At 47.4% G+C, this 14,000-nt stretch overlaps 1 protein-coding gene and 2 long non-coding RNA genes across 3 annotated transcripts in view; 1 reads left to right on the top strand and 2 right to left on the bottom strand.

Moving 5' to 3' along the window:
* Positions 1–14,000, top strand: part of DAAM2 (dishevelled associated activator of morphogenesis 2) — an 85,054-nt gene that overhangs the window by 64,440 nt on the left and 6,614 nt on the right. The window contains 7 exon segments of the mRNA XM_017870164.1: positions 2,275–2,301; positions 3,320–3,426; positions 4,507–4,591; positions 7,199–7,305; positions 7,505–7,593; positions 12,618–12,786; positions 12,982–13,089. Coding sequence (XP_017725653.1) covers positions 2,275–2,301; positions 3,320–3,426; positions 4,507–4,591; positions 7,199–7,305; positions 7,505–7,593; positions 12,618–12,786; positions 12,982–13,089 — 692 coding nt within the window.
* LOC108528369 (uncharacterized) lies at positions 141–3,383 on the bottom strand. The gene is made up of 2 exons (XR_001885113.1): positions 3,289–3,383; positions 141–2,963 (listed from the first exon to the last, which is right to left on the bottom strand). It is a non-coding gene; the product is annotated as an uncharacterized LOC108528369 (long non-coding RNA).
* Positions 3,376–7,584, bottom strand: LOC108528368 (uncharacterized). Its single transcript, XR_001885112.1, has 5 exons — positions 7,494–7,584; positions 7,164–7,237; positions 6,689–6,779; positions 4,451–4,900; positions 3,376–3,459 (listed from the first exon to the last, which is right to left on the bottom strand). It is a non-coding gene; the product is annotated as an uncharacterized LOC108528368 (long non-coding RNA).

Here is a 14,000-nt window from a genome sequence, read left to right on the forward strand (position 1 = left end):
AGACCCTATACCCTCTGGCCTCTTGGGTTTTAACTTCCATATACCATATCCTTGAACCCAAACCTCAGCTTGTTTTCTTTCTGCCTGCCTGCCTTGCCTTTCCTTCCCTTCCTCCTCACGTATACTGAATGATTTTATTCTTTATGAGGTGATGAATTTATTCTTGCTGAGGATGTAGGTATGAAGTAGAGGTGCACAGGCTATAGGGGGAAACATCCTTGTATTATGGTTCATATTTATACACCAAGTATTGAAACAGTGTTTTGTCCATTTCTCTCTTCCATCCTGGAGCATCGCAGGTAGAGTCACAAGGCCTGACCACTGTGAACCCTTGCTCTTTCTGGCCCAGGATTCAGGGACTAGGCTTAGAAGGCATAGTCACTTCTCAAACCACTTTTCCACCACATTCTGTCTGTCAACACCTCTATGAGACCGAGCAGGGGATGTTGCCTTGCAAGGAAGGCAGAAGGTGCTGCTCCGTATCACTCAGGGGGCTGGGGCTGGGCTTGGGGAGGCCTTGGATATTGCTCTCAAGGCTCTCTGTGCAGGTGGCTGCCAGCAAGTCTGGTCCTCCACTCACAGAGAAAGTATGGGGTGAGTTGCTGCCAGAACGCAGGGCGTTCCTGAGGTGGGAATCTCAAACTGTGCCAAGTACCTGCGGGGATTGCCAAAAGGGTTGCTTCTCAGACCTCACCCTCAAATGAATGTGATTCAGGAGATGAGTTGGGGCCCAGGAATCCGCATGGTAACTAGCACAGCGGGGGGCCTTCCCTCTAAGTCAATTTAGGGAGTGACCAGCTTAGAAGCCTCAGGGAATTGCTTTCTCTCTGGCCCCGCCCCAGAGGGACTGATCCCTCTTGGGGCTGGGCTACCATCTTCCTTGTTTTCTCTACTTAGCCTCGGACCTCAGTCTCGAGGGTTTCCCTGGGTGCCAATGAGTGGGTCCTGGCAATGGCTGGCTGTTGTGGCCTGGCTCCCCACTGAGCTGGCGAGGGTGCCCTAGCTCACTTTCTGCCCAGCCCCGATCTGTGGATGACCGAGGACACATGCAGCCGCTCCTAGGGCTCTGGCCAGATGATTGTTTGTTTACATGTGGGTGCCCACAGCATCAGATTCTCTACTCCTAATTCCAGGAGACATTTTTAACCCCATGTCCATGTCAGACTGGCAGCTGAGGCTGCTGGAGCTGAAAGGAACTCTTATGAGCACTGGCTCTTGGGAGCCAATTCTCCGCAAGTGGGGCTGAGGACAGAGGAGTGTGTGGCAAGCGTCCCAGGCTTGGTGATCGCAGGCCACCTCCTCGTTTGAGAGTCTTTCTGCAGGACAGGGCTCTGGTCCAGCCTACCCATGCTCCAGGGCCCTGAAGTGAGGCTGGGATGGGGCCAGTCAGGAAAGAAGGTTATGGGTTTTGGACAGACTGGGTCTGGGGCATCCCAGCTTGGTGAGTTGAGAAGATTTAAGACTGAAAGGCCCCCTGTCCTGTCCCTCTCACCTCTCTGAGCCCACACAGTGCAATCACCTGCCTCCCCTCACTCAGTGGAACATCCAGTCTCTGGGACTGAAATCCCAGCAGCAGGACTGGAGAGATCCCGGAGGCCGTGTTAACCTTGTTTCCTCCTCTCACAGCTGGTTGTGGGGCGGGGGAGGTCCTGGGAGTCATGGTCTTCTCTATGCCCCATGCGGGTTTTGAGTTGGTAGCTTCCACTCCATCAGTGTCAGGGAGAAGAGAGGTGTGGGCTGTGCCTCTTCAGTTCCCATTGTACATCAAAGGACAGATGAGGGACAGTGAGCAAATTCAAGGACACCTGCTTTCCTCTGCCTCAATAAACACAACTTTCTGGAGCTTCCAGATAGAGTTCATTTGTGACTCCTCCCCTATTTAGAAAGGTGAACTCATCCCAGGATGGAGGAATGTCCTCTACCCTCTCTGCACATTTTCAGCAGAGGAAAAGGAAGAACAGGCAGCAAAGCCTGGGGTGGGAGAACTCAGGGGTTTGGTCTGTGCTGACTGGGGAGTGGTGGTCCCACTGGGCAGAGGGGAGGAGCTGCCTGATCTCCGCTTTGTTTGGCTTCTCAGAGTGCGTGTCTGCTAGAAGCAGCTCCTGTCTAGTGCCGCTTACGGGTGCCTGTCTCCAACCATGGGTCTCACTGGGACAAAGTGGACAGTGTAGATGCTGAGGGATCCCCCTGTCTGTCATGCTATTTCTGGGTCCCCAAATGTCTTGGCTAATGTTGTGCATGTTTAATTCTCTGTTGGCTGTGGCTGCCGCCTAGGAGCTGATAACTAATCCTTCTCAGCAGGTGAGTTACTCTCGGGGCTCTGACCCCTCCAACTGTTAACTGCTGTCCCGGGCTGCTGCTCTGTACTGGGCCAGACAGAGAGGACTTGTCCATTCCACCTTCTACCTTATCCCCCATTCATACAGGGTGGTATGGGAGAGGACCCCCCAAAGAGAAAGAGGAAATGTAGCAGAGGGAGGTAATCAAATAGACCCCTGGCAGCAGTGGAGGTCAATGTCTCCTGGAATGAGGAGAAGGCTTCTAGGTCTACTGTCTTACACAGCAGGCCAAAGGAGAGCCTTTCCTGTAAGGGCACACAGGGTAGGCACTACACAATTCACAAACATAACCATGCAAGGTGGCCCCTGAAGCTGTGCAAGAGGGACCTCCCAGAGGAAGAACAACACACTAGACAGCCTCCTGTCTACCTCACTAGGGGCCCAAGAGAAGGAGTGGGGCGGGATCAATGGTTTCTCTGGAATCTGCCTGCTGGGACTCAGAGGAGAGAGTTCTGCCTCAGTTTCCATACCTCTGAACTTGTGGATGCTCTTTACCTGGGCACCTTGGGCTGTACCTGAAGTCCCTAGGAGTCAGTAACTGTTCCCTCTGGGGGTTTGCAACCAGCTTCTCAGCATAAGCCTGAGGAAGGCCTCTGGGTTGGGCAGTAGGAGTGGGAGTTGATTCTGTGGGAGACACGGTAGGTTATGTCACATTGCCCAAAGCCACAGGGATCAGTCATGCCCTGACCCACTGGCACAGTCCCTTCCCTTGTTGCCCAGAATGGATAATTTCTTAAAAAAAAGAAAGGTTGGGGGACTCCTCAGTGTCCTTCCCCAACCCATTGGAGCCTATGGAAAAGTTCCAGATACCTTCTCTTAAAGTTAGCCATTAGCCACCCCCCGGCCCCCCATCTTTTTCTTCCCCCTTCCCCTCACGCTGGGAGCATTTCTGGATTGGTAGGAGGTGGCTGTTGCGGGGTGGGTAAGAGGAGGATCAGGGAACACACACCTCAACCGTCCACTTGACTTGTTGGTTGCAGAAAGAGCTGGGCTCCACCGAGGACATCTACCTGGCTTCCCGCAAGGTCAAAGAGCTGTCGGTCATTGACGGCCGGAGGGCCCAAAACTGCATCATCCTTCTTTCCAAGTATGTGCAAAAGAAGGTGGTTGAGTTGAATGCCTGGGGGACAAAGGGGGCGGAGGAATGAAGTGATGGCAGTCTTGGGCCTCTCCCTCTCTGCTGTCCCCTGGGAGGGGAGGGCATTGATCTAGAACTGTCTCCTGGGAACCTGCCTTGAGCAGCAGTTCGGGGCTCTGCAGGCTCTGCCCAGTCACGAGGCCCTTGCCCAGCCTGGTCAGCGTCTGGCGGCTGAGTTGCTCTAAGCCCACGGAGGGCCTCGCTTGGCTCAGGCCATTGAGCAGCATGATCTCAGCCCCTAAGCATTTCCCGCGGCTGCAGAACAAACAGGGCAGTATCTGCGCTAACAGCACAGCTTCTGTACTGGGGCCTCCTGCCTGAGCCAGGGTCAGAGGGCACCACCTCCCATACTATACTTAGTGCTGCCCCAGCTGCCTCTGAGACATCCTCCCCCCTTTCCTCTCACAAGCCCCCAGGCCTCAGTTTCCCCCACTTGATGGTGGAAAGAATTCTGAATCCCCAGGGTTCCCAATGGGGGTGCATGTGGAGGGGATAGGGAAGGGCTACGGGGCTGTGTGGCTTCTCCATCTCCCAGACAGCAAGACTGATTGGGACAGCTGTGTGGGAGCTGAGGCGCTGTCAGAAGACTGAGAGCAATTCTGTGTTCTGAGAACGAAGGCAGCAGGAAATTGCCCTCTTAGTGGCTTGCCGATAATCCTGTCCTCCCGTGGAGATGCTGTGCATTTTTTAAGCATGAGGAGGAGGAAAAGGATCAGGAACTCTTTGCCCTGTCCCTTTGGTCTACATTGAAGACATCTCTTTTACTCCCAAATGGCCCCTATCAGCTCTGATGGATTATCAAGAGAACAGAGACCCTCACGTCTCTATTTCGACATTAAATGCTCATTATCAAGTTTATGGACTGAATCATACTAGTTTAGTCTAAGAAGGCTTTGTAGAGGAGGTGAGGGGGGAGTACTATTAAATACATTCCCAAGTCCATGTTAGGGAATGAGGGAAGGCGGAGTGGTACCTTTGGGAGAAGAAGGTTTGAAGGCTGTCCTGGACTGAGGTGGGGTTTTGCTTTAGGTTGAAGCTTTCTAATGAGGAGATCCGGCAGGCCATCTTGAAGATGGATGAGCAGGAGGATCTCGCTAAGGACATGCTGGAGCAGGTGAGGTCCCTCGTGGGAAGGAAGGGGAACTGAACCCAGGGGCCAGCCATGCCCCTTCCCAACAGCCCCCAGAGAGGCTACGATTTTTGGGTCAAGGAGAAATCAGGCTCGAAGAGTTAGGGAGAAGGTTTATAGAAACCCCCCTGGGCCAGCCCTTCTTGGGGAAAGCTGGAAAAGGTTGCGTGTTCTCCAGGAGTCGTTCTCCCATGGCTCCCAAGGCAAAGTCAGATGAGGAATAGTGATATCTTCCCCAAATCTCTTCCCCCTCAGTTTTGTTTTGTTTTGTTTTTTTTGGATCCTTTGGGAAACCTAGGAAAGACACACACACGAGAACATCATCAATTGGACTTCATTACAATTCAGAACTTCTGTTCATCAAAGGGCACGGTTACTGAGTGAAAAGAGAAGACAAACCTTAGAAGAGATTTGCTATACATACGTATAACAAAGATCACATTCAGAACAAAGAACTCTACAAATCAATGAGAAAATGATGAAGAAATCAACTTAAGAATGAGCAAAAGACTTGAAAGGGCGCTTCATGAAAGAGGATTTCCAAATAGACAATAAGCATATGAAAAGGTGTTCAATACGATTAGTTGTCAGAGAAATACAGTCAGCCACAGTAAGGGGGCACCACACACCCACCAGAGTAGCTAAAATTAAAAAGACTGACAATGCCATGTGCTGGCGAGGATGTGAAGCAATTGGAATTCTCATGTGGCACAATTATTTTGGAAAACGATTTGGAAGTGCACTCTACAGCTAAACATACACCCGCCCTATTGCCTAGTAATCCCACTCTCAGGTGTAACTCCAGGGAAACGAGTACAAATACTAAAATAAATACACAAGAATATAGTTGACCCTCAATAATGTGGGGGCTGGAGGCATTGACCTTCCGTGCAGTCAAAAATCCACATATAAATTTTGACTTCCCAACAACCTAGCTACTAATTGCCTACTGTTGACCAGAAGTCTTACTGATAAGATAAACAACCAATTAACACATTTTTATGTTATATGTATTATATGCTGTATTTTTACAACAAAGTAAGCTAGAGAAAAGAAAATGTTATGAAGAAAATCATTAGAAGGAAGGCCGGGCACGGTGGCTCATGCCTTAATCCCAGCACTTTGGGAGGCCGAGGTGGACAAATTACTTGAGGTCAGGAGTTCAAGACCAGCCTGGTCAGCATGGTAAGACCCCATCTCTACTAAAAATACAAAAATTAGCCAGGCGTGATGGCACGTTGCCTGTAGTCCCAGCTACTTGGGAGGCTGAGGCAGGAGAATTGCTTGAACCCAGGAGGCGGAGGTTACAGTGAGCCGAGATAGCACCACTGTACACCAGCCTATGCAACAGAGTGAGTGAGACTGTCAAAAAACAAACAAAAAAAGAAAATCATTAAAAGGAGAAAATACATATATTGTTCATTGGGTGGAGGTGGATCATCTTAAAGGTCTTCATCCTCATTGTCTTCAGGCTGAGGAGGAGGAAGAGGAGTGGTTGGTCTTGCTGTCTCAGGGACAGCAGAGGCGGAAGAAAATCCACATACAAGTGGTCCTGCATAGTTCAACCCTGTGTTGTTCAGGGGCCAACTCTATTTATAGCAACTTTATTTATAAATCCCCCAAAGTGTGAACAACCCAACTGTCCATCAATAGGAAAGTGAATAAGTAGACTGTGGTATATTCATACAGTGGAATCCTCAGCAATAAACAAACGACCATGACATGGATGAACCTTAGGCATTATGTTGGGGAGAAGCCAGACATAAAAGAGCATACAGCATGAGTTCAAGGACAGGCAAATCTGGTTAACATCCTAGAATTCAGCTGAGAGCCTATATTCACTTGAACGGCTTACTGAAGTGATACAAAATAACTTTCCTGGGGGATAGAAATGTTCTCTATCTTAATCTGAATGATGACTCAATGGATGGAGATTTGACAAAAATCACTGAACTGCACATTTAAAATGGGTGCATTTTATTTTATATAAATTATACCTCAAGTTTGTTTAAAAGGAAAGAAAAACCATTGAGCCATACATTGAAGAATAGGGTACTTTAGGCCAGACGTGGTGTCTCCTACCTGTAATCTCAGCACTTTTGGAGGCTGAAGTGAGAGCATCGCTTGAGCTCACGAGGTGAAGACCAGCCAGGGCTACATAGTGAGATCCTGTCTTTACAAAATAAAAAATAAAAAAAAAATTAACCCAGTATGTGCTGCATGCCTATATTCCCAGGTACTCAGGACCTGAGGTGGGAGGACTGCTTGAGCCCAGCAGGTCATGGCTACAGTGAGCTATGATTATACCACTGCATTCTAGCCTGAGGGACAGAGTGAGACCCTATCTTTAAAAAAAAGAAAGAAATACTGTATATCAGTTACATCTGAATTTTAAAAAAGAAAAAAGAATTTCAGAGCTGGGTGCCCTGTCATCTCCTTCAGGCAGATGAAACAAATCTGTCCACAAGAGGGTATCTCTCTTTTTCAAGGCACCCTCCCCATCTTGACCTGAGTCAGTACAGCTTCTCACACCCCGCACCATATGTCTGCTGCTCACCAGTTGCTTGTGTGACTTGCGCCTGCTCTTTGCAGCTCCTCAAGTTCATCCCAGAGAAGAGCGACATTGACCTCCTGGAGGAACACAAGCATGAGATTGAGCGGATGGCCCGCGCTGACCGCTTCCTCTATGAAATGAGCAGGTTGGGGCCGTAGGCATGGCAGGGATTCGAGCAGGTGGGGTTCTGGCAGGTGGGGCTGGGATTGGGGCAGGTGGGGTTCTGCCAAGAGGAAGGGGACAGAGGTGGGCAGGCTCAAGAGGAGGCTGGAGCTGGCTCCTGGAGCTGGGGCTGGCCTGGGTAGGGGTGGGATACCTCAAGACATGGCTCACCTTGTCTACAGGATTGACCACTACCAGCAGCGACTGCAAGCCCTCTTCTTCAAGAAGAAATTCCAGGAGCGGCTGGCTGAGGCAAAGCCCAAAGTGGAAGGTAGGGCTGAGGGTTGCAGGAGGCTTACAGTGGAGAGGCATCTGAGAAAGGGAGGGTGGGTGGGAGACAGTGAACAGGGGCAGAGGGAAACCCCTTTCTTATTCTCAACCCAAAAGCAAAAGCAAAACCTCAAAGACAAAATGTAAAATGATGATTATAAAAATATGCACTTGCTTATAATTAGCACATGCACCAACCTTGTGACATGTTCCTTATGCCTCAGCATGCAAGCTCTCCAAGGTGGGGCGTCTATTGACATCTGCCCCAGCATGGGATGGAAAGGTAGAAAAGATAATAGCTACACCTACAACAATGCCTGGCTGGGACTGAGCTCATCGGTCTTTATCCTACTTGAGAGGTACTAGGCTCATAGAAGACTTCTGGGCACGTTAGTTTTAGTGTGAGCCATTCAGAAAGTAGGAAACTGCACAAGCTGATTTCTAGAGGCATCTGATTTTCTGAGTCAGGGAACACCTCCAACACAGGCCATTTCCAGATGAGAAATTTGTAGTTCAATGAGAACCATGCGCCAAGCATTGTGTGAAGCACTCTGCTTGGTTGGTCCTCATTTGGTCATCACAGGAATCCCACGAGTGGGTGCTATTATTAACTTCCGTGTGCTCCATTCTCTCCTCTCTAAAGTGGGGCTGTGTTAATGTCCCGAGGCTATGACACTGGTGAGTGGTGGAACCAGGGTAGGAATGCAGATGGCTGATCTTCAAAAGCAGTCCCTTCCCTCTTGTCCTCTAGTACTTCCCAGGGGCTGCCTGTGCTGATGGCAGAGTAGGGAGGGGTGTGGAGTTATTGGGAGAGGCAGGAGGTCAGGATGGTGGGCAGACATGTGGACCTAGGAGGCAATAAGCAGGAGAGGCTGGGAGGCTCATCTGTGGAGAGGACAGGGTCGGAAGAGTGGAGCAAGAAAGCCTGTTTCCAGGGTGTTGAGGTTGCCAGGCTGGGGGCAGAACAGAGCATGGGCACCCCCTGCTGGACACCAGGGCCAGTCAGTACTCCCTGAGATGCCCAGTCCAGGGAGTAGCCCTTCCTGAAATCCATTGAGATGCTTCAGGAAGAGTTTTTGGATAGGGTGGAACATGTAGAGTTAAGGCAGACACTTTCTGCAATCAGATCTCGTTCCCCCTCACACTACACACACACACAAATACACACATCAAGGGACCTACAGGTGGTAAGCATAGATAACAGCAGTGATTCTCCATTTCCAAGGTCTGGCCATATCTCCTGCCCTGGTGATGGGTGAATCCTTATCTTCTTCACAGCTTTCTTTCATCCTGCTGCAGACTGCCTTTGGAGCATGCAGCACAAATGAGGAGTTCAGCACAAGACATGTGTGCACAACTATTTGTATATCTTGGGTCAGTGGAACAAATGTGAGCAATTGCTATTTGGAGATTCGGAACCAGAGTAGCTTAGCCACCAGAAAGGTTTAATCTCACACAGTTTCCTGCTCCCAGGAGCCTAAGAATTAGTCAGTGGAGGCCAGGCACAGTGGCTCATGCCTGTAATCTCAGCACTTTGGGAGGCCGAGGTGGGCGGATCACAAGGTCAGAAGATCGAGACCACTCTGGCTAATACAGTGAAACCCCATCTCTATTAAAAAATACAAAAAAATTAGCCGGGCATGGTGGTGGGTGCCTGTAGTCCCAGCTACTGGGGAGGCTGAGGCAGGAGAATGGCATGAACCCAGGAGGCGGAGCTTTCAGTGAGCCGACGTGGCAACACTGCACTCCAGCCTGGGTGATAGAGCAAGACTGTCTCAAAAAAAAAAAAAAAAAAAAAGTCAATGGATACTCAGGAAAGAGTCTCCCTTTGATATCAAGCTAAGCCAAGTAAGATGTGTTTGGGATAGCAAGATCTGCTGGGGAAAGCTACTCTTCTATAGCTCTGCTCTATAATAATTGCTCTGTATAGCAATGGCTGCTGTCCTTGTATAGACCAGACATAGGTCTCTTTCCTCTAAGAGCTAGATAGGAAAGATATGCCTAAAGTTGTGTATTATAGAATCAGATCAGTGTGTGTGACTGTAGGTGGAGAAAAGAGGAGTGTGCAAAGATGGGATTCTTATTCTTCCTTCCAGTTCTCCCAGGAAGTATTCCTGGAAGAGCTAAGATTTAGCCTATCCCAGCTAGGTGATGAGCTGTTGACACCTGCCCTCCTAACCCCAGCAAGTGCTCTGAGTCCATTTGCCAAAAGCCAGTTCACCAATTTTGACAAATTTTCCAGTTCTTCTATGAATATATTCATGAACTTATAATTCTTGAATATATTCTTCTTATGAATATATTTATTGCTGAATATACCACATTTACCGATTCTTATTATAAATACATTCATCAAATGTAGTCAAGATGAATATGGCTGCAAATGTAATATTCTTATGAATATATTCATGAATATATTATTCTTGTGAATATATCTAAAATGTCAGAACTGCATCTGGGCGTTTTCCCATTTACACTGATTTCCTTTGAACTCTTGTCATTTTCTGTTTTGCCAACATTTTAGCATTTTTAGAAGGATTCCTTTGCAAATTTTCCAAATAGCATATAAACCTTAGAAAAAACATCCCAACCAATATAAATTGCCAAAAACTTTCCCAAGTATTCTTTTAAATAAACTTTTTTGAAACATAACATGCACATAGAAAAGTACACAAATCACAAGAGTCCTACTTGAGGAATTAAAAAAGGGAACCACATGTGTAATCAATACCCAGGTCAAGAAATACAGCTTCCAACCCCCCGGAGCCTTCTTTATGTCCCCTTCCCAAACTTTACCCCTTCCCTCCTCTCTGAAGGTCAAACCCATCTTGACTGCTAGATTAGTTTTAGTGGTTTTATTTTTTAAATTTTTACTTATTTTTTTTTGAGACAGGGTCCTGCCCTGTCACCCAGACTGGAGGGCAGTGGTGTGATCTTGGCTCACTGCAACCTCTGCCTCCTGGGCTTAAGGTATCCTCCCACCTCAGCCTCCCAAGTAGCTGGCACTACAGGGACATGCTGCCAGCCTGGCTAATTTTTGTATTTTTGTAGAGAGAGGGTTTCACCATGTAGCCTAGGTTAGTCTCAAACTCCTGGGCTCAAGTGATCTGCCCACCTTGGCCTCCCAAAGTGCTGGGATTGTAGGCAAGAGCCACCATGTCTGGCCTGTTTTGAACTTTATATGAATGGAATAATAGAGTATGAATAATTTTATGCTGGTGACTTCTGCTCAACATTATGGTTGTGAGTTGTCCCTAGTGTTACATGTAGCAGTGGGTTATTCATTTTCAGTTCTGCATTGTATTCCATTATATGAATACACCATAATTTACCCATTTGATTTAGAATTTTAAAAACCTAGAAACAACCCAAATACTCACCAAGAATAATGTGGCTTTTAGGTTATAGAGTATGTACGTGTTCAACTTAAAAGCTACTGACAAGCCTTACTATTTATTTTTACAATTTTTTTTTTTTTGAGATGGGGTCTCACTCTGTTGCCCAGGCTGGAGTGCAGTGGTGTGATCTCGGCTCCCTGCAACCTCTATCTCCTGGGTTCAAGCAATTCTCCCATCTCAGCTTCCTAAGTAACTGGGGTTACATAGGCGTGTGCCACCACACTCGGCTAATTTTTATATTTTTAGTAGAGACAGGGTTTCGGCATGTTGGCCAGGCTGGTCTCAAACTCCTGACCTCAGGTGATCTGCCTGCCTCAGCCTCCAAAAGTGCTGGTACAGCTTCTTTTTAACAGTAACTTATTTCTAACTGTGTTCAAAGCTTTCTACAAACTTTTAGCCAAGTCGTTTTCATTTTATCTTCCTAGCAGCATCTTAAAGAATGTTCAGTTTGGCATAAGCCATAGATCACAGGATAATCTAGTCTTTTGTTGCCACACTGAATATTCAAAATCACATTCTGTAACTAGTAGAGAAAATCTCAGGATTTGTGTCCCCTTTCTGCGCACCCACCATAAAGACATCATAGCTGAGGAAGGGCCAGAGCACACACAGCAGAATGAATTATTGAAGTTTTGGTTACTGTTAGCTTAGTTTGTATTTCTAGCAAAGATATCATTTAGAGCATTGGGGGAAAATGGTTAAGATGCCCAAAGGTTGGAAAAATCTTAAAAATGACGTTCAACAGTATGTCAAGTAGCTTATTTCATCAAATCTTAGACATTATCAACTGAAAAGCATGCCATTATTTTATAGAACAAAAATAATAGAATATTATCGAGGACATGTTATTTAATTGATGAATTTTTTTTTTCTTTCCAAAAAACCAATAGAATATAGCATTTCAAGACAGGCAGAAGCAATCCCATAATAGGTAAAATGCTGAAGTTAAGTGCTAAGTTTAGAAAATTAAAAGTGTAATATTTATGAGTATATTCATGGAAAGAATATCTGAATAATCTTTTTTTCTTTTTGTTTTTGAGACAGTCTCATGCTGTTGCCCAGGCTGGAGTGCAGTGACACAGTCTTGGCTCACTGCAGCCTCAGCCTCTTGGGTTCAAGTGACGCTTTTGCTTTAGCTTCCCAAGTAGCTGGGATTATAGGCACGCGCCACCACACCCGACTAATTTTTTGTATTTTTAGTAGAGATGGGGTTTCACCATGTTGGCCAGGCTGGTCTCGAACTCCTGACCTCCAGTGATCTCCCTGCCTCAGCCTCCCAAAGTGCTGGGATTACAGGTGTGAGCCACTGCACCTGGCCTTCTTAATAATCTTTAAGTACATGTAAGAAAAGATCTTCTGAAATTATCTTCTTGGGAAGAGTTGGCATGTCCTACAAATGGGATGTCTGCTGAATTGGCCTTAGTGAAAGTGTCTGCTTCCCCTGGAGGTGGGTGAATGTGAAATCGATGGGTCTGCTGAGCAGTGGGTATAATCTCTGCCTCACTGAGAGTTGAAGACATTTGACAGCCCCTTTTCTGAGCTTTGTGGTGGCATCTTCCTGGGGTGCAATGGGAACCACTGCCCTGCCTAGCCCATGCAGGGCTCTGACCTGTGCTTCCTCTCCCAGCCATCCTGTTGGCCTCTCGGGAGCTGGTCCGCAGCAAGCGTCTAAGGCAGATGCTAGAGGTCATTCTAGCCATAGGCAACTTCATGAACAAAGGGCAGCGTGGAGGTGCCTACGGGTTCCGGGTGGCCAGCCTCAACAAGATTGCTGACACCAAGTCCAGCATCGACAGGTGAGGACCTCCCTTTCTGGCCACTTCCTTGGCCTCTATCTCACCCTACCCTGGCCTCTCACATCCTCCCTCTATTAGGACGGGCACATCCTAAGACTCATCACCCCTTTCTCTTAACACCCCATCCTAGTTTCCCTCTGACCCTCGTGCCCAGTTTCCTCTGTCACTTACCACTGACCTGACTTTCGTCCACAGAAACATCTCTCTGCTCCATTACCTGATCATGATCCTGGAGAAGCATTTTCCTGATATTCTGAACATGCCTTCAGAGCTGCAGCATCTTCCAGAAGCTGCCAAAGTCAAGTGAGGGGCCTCTCCAAGACTTCCTTCTCCCCATCATGACCCTCATTCTTGTCTTACTTTCCTGGTTTGGGGTCTACTCTGGGCTTGATGATGGCTGATGTGAGACCTCAGTTCTTGTCTTCTGAGTTTAAAAGAATTTAAACAGACACACAGCAAAGGGGGTATAGCATAGAACAATGTATTGCAAAACAAGAAGAATATCTTGTAAGTTAGGTGCAGAATAGACAGTACACCCTGAGAGAGAGAGAGAGAGCATTCAGGGCGGGCTTCTTGTAAGGATGAGACAGCCAAGACCGGCACTAGGAAGACTCCCATTATGGGAGACTTACGTGATAATTCATAAGGAGGTGGGAAGAGCTGTTATTAGGAAGCAGGCTCTGAGTGGGCCTCTGGGTGCACATGTGTAGTAGCTATGCGTGCTTTTTCATACATTACATGTCTCATTAGCATCTTAAATTTCCATCTAGGGGTGTGTTTTTTTTTTTTTACTCTTATATAATGAGCAAAGGGCCAGTTTGAGGATAGGTAAAATCAAAATGCGCATGCTTTCTAGAGGGGAAAGTCCCTACTGCAGATAGCTTTGCTTGAATGAGCTCGTTACAATGCGAATGCTGAGGTTTATTGTGCTGACTGTATGGGCACCACCACAGTTACTGTGTTCTGAGAACGTGCTCACTTCCTTGACTACCTATCCTGCCTCAGGCTGAGTAGGAATGGGCCCTGTCTCAGGGTCTGCTTCCGGGAAAACCAAACAAAGACAATTTGCTCTTAAATCCTTATTTCAGAGATGCTTCCAGAAAATACCAATAGAAGAATGGGGAAATGAGCCAGAGATAAAAAGAATGCCAGTAACAAACATTATTACGCCAGTTACCACTCACGGCAATTGGGACTTAACCCCATGAGGCATT

The sequence above is a fragment of the Rhinopithecus bieti genome, unplaced genomic scaffold (genome assembly GCF_001698545.2).
Source record: "Rhinopithecus bieti isolate Rb0 unplaced genomic scaffold, ASM169854v2 scaffold_4553, whole genome shotgun sequence".
Classification (NCBI taxonomy): domain Eukaryota; kingdom Metazoa; phylum Chordata; class Mammalia; order Primates; family Cercopithecidae; genus Rhinopithecus; species Rhinopithecus bieti.